The sequence below is a fragment of the Papaver somniferum genome, chromosome 1 (assembly GCF_003573695.1).
Source record: "Papaver somniferum cultivar HN1 chromosome 1, ASM357369v1, whole genome shotgun sequence".
NCBI lineage: Eukaryota > Viridiplantae > Streptophyta > Magnoliopsida > Ranunculales > Papaveraceae > Papaver > Papaver somniferum.
This window is the reverse complement of record NC_039358.1, coordinates 32,507,114-32,513,742: the sequence shown is the minus strand read 5'-3', so window position 1 is coordinate 32,513,742 and position 6,629 is coordinate 32,507,114. Positions and strand designations below refer to the sequence as shown.

At 38.7% G+C, this 6,629-nt stretch overlaps 1 protein-coding gene across 1 annotated transcript; it reads left to right on the top strand.

The window, feature by feature from the left end:
* Positions 1-818: 818 nt before the first annotated feature.
* On the top strand, positions 819-1,478 carry LOC113279319. Its single transcript, XM_026528034.1, has one exon. The coding sequence runs from the start codon at positions 819-821 to the stop codon at positions 1,476-1,478; it is 660 nt and encodes a 219-aa protein (XP_026383819.1).
* Positions 1,479-6,629: the final 5,151 nt, after the last annotated feature.

Genomic DNA, 6,629 nt, shown 5'->3' with positions numbered 1-6,629 from the left:
TCTCGCTAGCGGTCGCCTATAAAGAAACGATTAGGGAGTATACCGACAGATGGAACAAGATCTGTCAAGCAATAGGAAATGCAGACCCTGTGGTTAGCATCAATTGCTACAAGTGGGGATTGGATATGATGAGCCCATTGTTCGTTGAGATTCATGGAAGTATTCCCACGACCGAAGGGGATCTTCGAGTGATCATCGAAAAGCACGCCAGGTTGGAGGAAATACAGCGTGACAACCCCAGGGCACAGATGCAAAAATCTCATCGTATGAATTCAATGGAGAAAGCCAGCGGATCAAAGAGTACCAATTCGACCGAACACTTCAACGAAGATAAAAGAGGAAGAAGAGATGATCATCGACGCAATGATAAAAAGTTTGAAGACCAGGTCTATACGAAGCTTAACACCAGCTATGTTCGCATCCTGAGGGAAATCAAGGATCGAACCAATTTCGAGTGGCCATGGTCCAAGGGAAAGCAACCACCAAGATCTGAGAAATCAAGAGACTATTGCGAGTACCATTGCTTCAATGGTCACCAAACAGAGAAGTGAAAAAATCTCAAGATAATGATCCAGAAGTTGATTGATGTCGGAGATCTCAAGCAATATGTTCAAAAAGCAGAAACCGACGATAGGACCCAACGAAACAAACAAGTTCAACTACCTGAGAACAACCGAACAATCAACACCATTTCCCGTTCAGAACCCAACGACCCCTCACTGACTGATCAAATAGGATAAAGTTTAAGAAAGAAATTTGAGGACTATTGTGAGCTGTACAAGATCGATGGAGGAGAAGTTGATGAACATGAGCAATGGATGAATGCACCTCTGTCATTTCACGCTGAAGATGTTGAAGAAGACATGGAGGATCACAATGACCCCTTGGTACTCACGTTTCCAGTATCAGGATGCAACATAAAGAAGGTTCTGATCGATGGAGGAAGCTCAGTCAACGTTCTATTTTACGATACATTCAAACATATGGAATTGAATTACGAACAACTGATGTCTTCTTACTACACCATATATGGATTCAATAGCGCCCCAACGAAGCCATTAGGAGACATCTTCTTAGAAGTCAAGGCAGGACCGATGAAGGTTAGTACCCAATTCAGCGTAGTGGACACACCATCCCCCTATAACGTCATCATCGGACGAAGATGGGTGCACAAAATCAAAGGAGTAGAAGCAACATATCACAAATACCTTAGGTTCCCAACACCCGAAGGGGTAATAGAAATCAAGGGTGATCAAGTCACGGTACGAGAATGTCAAGCTTTACAAAACCAACTTAACAGTGAACAAGATGAGCAACGTAAAGCCCGAAGAGGCAAAAAAAAAGCAGCCGCTAAAGACAAGGCAATCAATATGTACCTCGAAGAAATCTCAGAGAAAAACCTAACGAAGGATAGCATCGTTCTAGCTACTGAAGCAGGCGTCTCAGGGGAAAAGGGGGCTAAAAAGCCTACCAAATAGCAATTAAAAAACGTTCCTCTCCTAGGGGAACCGAAGCCTACATTTACGCTAGTAGAACCAACTATGAACAGAAGAAGATCCCAAGATGATCAAGATAGGTACTTTGATGGACAAAGATCGAGAAAACATTGGTCAAGCTACTCAAGGAATACGCGGATATATTCGCATGGAATCTAGGAGATATACCAAGGATCGATCCAAAGATAATACAACAAGAACTTCAGATAAAGCTGGGCACTAACCCCTTCAGGCAGAAATTGCACAAATTAGCACCGGAGTATCATCAAGCAGTTGAGAAAGAGCTTCACAAGCTGATGGAGGCTGGATTCATAAGGGAGGTGAAGTACCCCACATGGATCTCGAACATGGTCATCGTACCAAAAAATAACGGTGGGGTAAGGATATGCATCGACTTCACCAACCTCAATAAAGCATGCCCGAAGGACAGCTACCCGCTCCCAAGCATCGATCAATTGGTGGAAGCTGTGGAAGGACACAAAGAATTATCATTCATGGACGGATATTCTGTTTACAACCAGATATCCTTGGCAAAAGAAGATCAACAACACACAACATTCTTCACTCCGCACGACCTCTAGTGTTACACCCGAATTCCCTTCAGATTGAGGAATGCAGGGGCAACATACCAGAGGATGGTTGATGTTGTCTTCAATCCATGGATCGGGAAAACTTTGGAAGTCTATGTCGATGATATGCTAGTCAAAAGAAAATTACGCAAGGATCACCTTCAGGACTTGAGAGATATCTTCGGTGCAATGAGGAAATACAACATGAAAGTAAACCCGAAAAAGTGCACCTTCGGTGTCACATCAGGGAAGTTTCTCGGATATCTGGTAGCGAAGAGGGGCATCGAAGTCGACCTCGCCAAAATCCAGACCATCATGGAGACGACATCCCCAAGAAATTTGAAAGAAGTCCAAAAAACTTAATGGTTCCATAGCAGCGTTAGGGAGATTCATCGCTAGATCAGCGGACAAGTGTAAACATTTTTTCAATATCCTCAAGAAATGTACCAAGTTTGCATGGACCACTGAGTGTGAAGAAGCTTTCCAAAAAATTAAAAATTATTTGGCAACGATCCCGATCCTTCAGAAACCCAATACCGATGAAGTGTTGTCCCTTTATGTAGCAGCAACCGAAGACGCTGATGTAGTTTTTTGTGGACGATGAAGTGTCCACAAAAAATTAAAAATTATTTGGCAACGATCCCGATCCTTCATAAACCGATCTACCGATGAAGTGTTGTCCCTTTATGTAGCAGTGATGTGCTGGTCAAGACCAACACGAAGGTCGAGCAACCGATCTACTATGTATGTAAAACTCTCAATGCGGCAGAAGGAAACTACACCAAGATTGAAAAACTCATACTAGCATTAGTATTGGCAACACAGAAGCTGAGAACTTATTTCCTGACTCACTATGTTCGTGTCCCATGCAAAGCACCGCTGGAAGATGTCCTTAAGAACGCTGGAAAATTAGGAAGAATAACAAAGTGGAATACACAGCTGGAACAATTCAACATTATCCACGAGATCCAAACTTCCCAAAAATCACAAGTCTTGGCTGATTTCCTAGAAGACTTACCTATGGATAATAGCGAATAAGTGAAGGACATACCCGGAGTAGAAGAAGATGCAAAGGATCCTAATGATGTACTCGAACCCTCAAGTCAAAGAAGGTGGGACGTCTTCGTCAATGGGTCCAAGAAAAAGGAAGGTGCAGGCATTGGAATTGTGATCACAACACCCACTGGAGATAGAATCGTGCATGCACTGAGATTGGAATTTCAAGGGCACACCAACAACATTTTGGAGTACGAAGCCGTGGTACATGCTCTTCGTTTGATAATAGAAATGGGAATAACCGATCACATCTAGTCATTCGGCAAATAGAACTAGAATATAACACCTATGACGAGACTCTCTCAGCATACATGTCCCTGGTCCAAAATCTAGCATCAAAAATACCTAGCATTAAGTTTCGACATTCATGCAGGAAAGAATACAGACATGTCGATGCCTTAGCCTATACTTCATCAATGATGAAAGACGAGAACGTTAAAGCCATCAAGATAGCAAGAGTTTACGAACCTTCGATCTCCCTGCAACAAATCCTCGCTGAAAAAGCGGGGGTCTAACAACACCACCCAATGTTTCATTTGGCAATTTGAATAGAAAAACTCCAATATACTTTCAAGAGAATCAACTAGACAGTTAGACTCAATCTATCAAAAGTATATCAAAGAGTTTTATATCTCGATCTCTTGATTTAATCCGCAATCAGCAAATAGGGATTTGTGAGCCCAATTGAATGTAAGAGGTTTAACTTGAACGGTACCAAAAACCAATGTTCAAGTGTCAATCAATTCACTCAACAACCCTAAGGCCGGATACAAGAATTTATTGATCTTAACGTAAAACCTGTGATATTTCTATTATATAAATAAAATATAATGCGGAAAAGAAATAACACAGAAACCAGAATTTTGTTAATGAGGAAACCGCAAATGCAGAAAAACCCCGGGACCTAGTCCAGAATAAACACACACTGATAATAAGCTGTTACACCAAATTCCTACTACCTATTCAGACTAGATGTAATACCTTCTTCAACACTTGTAGAACTCCTAGCAGAATACCGATTCTCTTTAGGAACTCTTCACACAAATATTCTAGCAGAAACCAAAGTTCTCTTTAGAAGATACACCACAACGATCGATACGATTTGATATTTTGTTTGCACAAAACACCAGTTTGATTTCCCTTTAGATGTGAATCAAGATTTTGGAAATATTGTGTTTATTTTGATAAAAACAATTACTAGGTAAAAGTAATATCAAAACAAAGTTGTAGATTAGGGTTTTAACTTACAATCAGTATGCGTACACACAAGGAGTCCATGAACCTGATTTCCGTAAGTAAACTTGGGTGATTCCAAAGATCAATTTCCAAGTTGAGAAAACCCTAATAAATCTACCACAAGAACAACTAGAATAAATTTAGAGATATCTTGTTTAAAACTTCTCAAGGATTTTTACGAGATGCCTCAAAATAAGTTTTTATTTCTAGTCTTCGATTTCGACTAACAAGTGTTGGTATACGATCGGAAACTGAAATCTATCAAAACCTACGGTTTATGATCAACAACTCTTGAATGGTTTTATATCAGAAGAGAAAACCTTAGAATAGACAAGAGGTGAAAACCTAGATTACAAGTTGTATGATCAATCATGAAGATTAAATCCAACTTGGCTTAGTGATCCCTCATACAAAGACTTTTATCTCACTCTCGTTCACGAAGAATGGAAGATGTGGAAAACAACCTGCAGAGCTTACGCCAATTTTCCAAAGGGATAAAAAACGTGTAAACTCGCGAACTCATTATTTATAATGAACAATAGCTTGGAAGCTAAGAAAAGTTATTTTCCTTTTACAAGACTCTCCTAAATATGGGAGTCTTTCCTAAGTTAAAACTCTTGCTAAAATAATTAAATAAATAACTTATTTAGCAAAAATTATATTTATGTGAATAAATCACATTTTAACTTAGGCAGGAATCATAAACACTTTAATATGGTAATAAAAAGTGTTTGGACCAATAGCTAACTTGCCTAGATAAGGAAATATCACCAACTTGACCAAGAATCCCTTTTAGTCACGTATTGGGCCCAAGTTCGCGGACCACTCCAAAGCCCATGGAATGTTTCCTACTAATGAACTTAAATCACTCATAATTTTGTCGTTATAACTCGGAATCGAGTGATTCTTGGCTCATTGGATTCACAAGCTCATTCACTATAACATGAGATCCTTTATAGGGATAAAGGTTATTATCACCAGAGTGAGCATTTATATCGATAGATTAGAAAGGTAGAACTGAACAAGAATCCAATTGAATCAATCACATACCTTTGTTGATGAAGTACTTGTTTATGTCTTCTTGTAGCCTTCAATCTTCAATCTTCATCCTTTAAGGATAGCTTCGATTCAACTTCTTAGACCTAAACTAGTCCGAAACTATCTTTAGTATGCTAAATCAAGAATGCATTTTGGCAACTAAAATTAACAACTAACTTGACAAACCAACGCTAGTGGGTTCAACCGATCAGTGCTCTAACAATCTCCCCATTTGTCAATGTTAGTGACAAAACCATTTTACATATGGCTTGTACTTGTTAAAAGTAAAAACGACAATCTTGATTTCCTTGGTTCTTCAACTCTTCATGTGTTCATCCTGTACTTGTTGAAGATCCATCATAGTATTATTACACATCATCAAAGTTTCATTGTATCACAACTTTGACAATAATACTACGGTGATATGTATCACTCCCCTTAGTCAATACTCCATCTTGATCATGGAAACCACTCCCCCTTACACAATGATCCGAAAACCATATGTCTTTGTAGTGTGAACTACATTATTTCTCCCCCTTTTTGCCAATAAAATTGGCAAAGGCAAAAGAACGGGATCATAATGAAATTTCCACAAGAGACATTTCATAAACTAAAAGAAAAATACATACCAACTTAATTTAGATGCAATCATAAAGCCGAAGCTAGATGCATTCATCAAGGACTTTTAAGATACAAGATAACCCCTATAAAATTCCGCAGCCGGACACCATGCAAGATATTACCATTAAGCACAAGTTCAAAATAACTCTCCCCCATTTGATGTCATTCCTGAAAGAACAACAAGAGCGACCTTACTCCAGAGATAAGGATTTATAAATTGGATTTTAGAAAACCCACAAGGAGATATGATTTAAGAACCAATCATTGAAAGTCTCTCATGAGATCATGTTACTAAAAAAAGTTTAGAACTATCTCATGGTAACAATACACAATATGCGATCATGAAGATCAAGTATTGTCATCATCTTTTCTAAGATACAAACTTGTATAAACAATACTTGATATGTTTAGAAGGAAGAATAAACTTTTCCACAAGGACTTAAACCAAGAATGGTTACCATAAGAGTATGAAAAAATTTCTTTGACAATAAAAACCAACATCCATGGCTTTGATAATTGCTTCTAACCTGTTAAATTTAGGAATTTCAATCACAAATAAAGTTAGGTAATTAAGACTCATACATGTGGTATCTATCCATATAATCACTTCCAT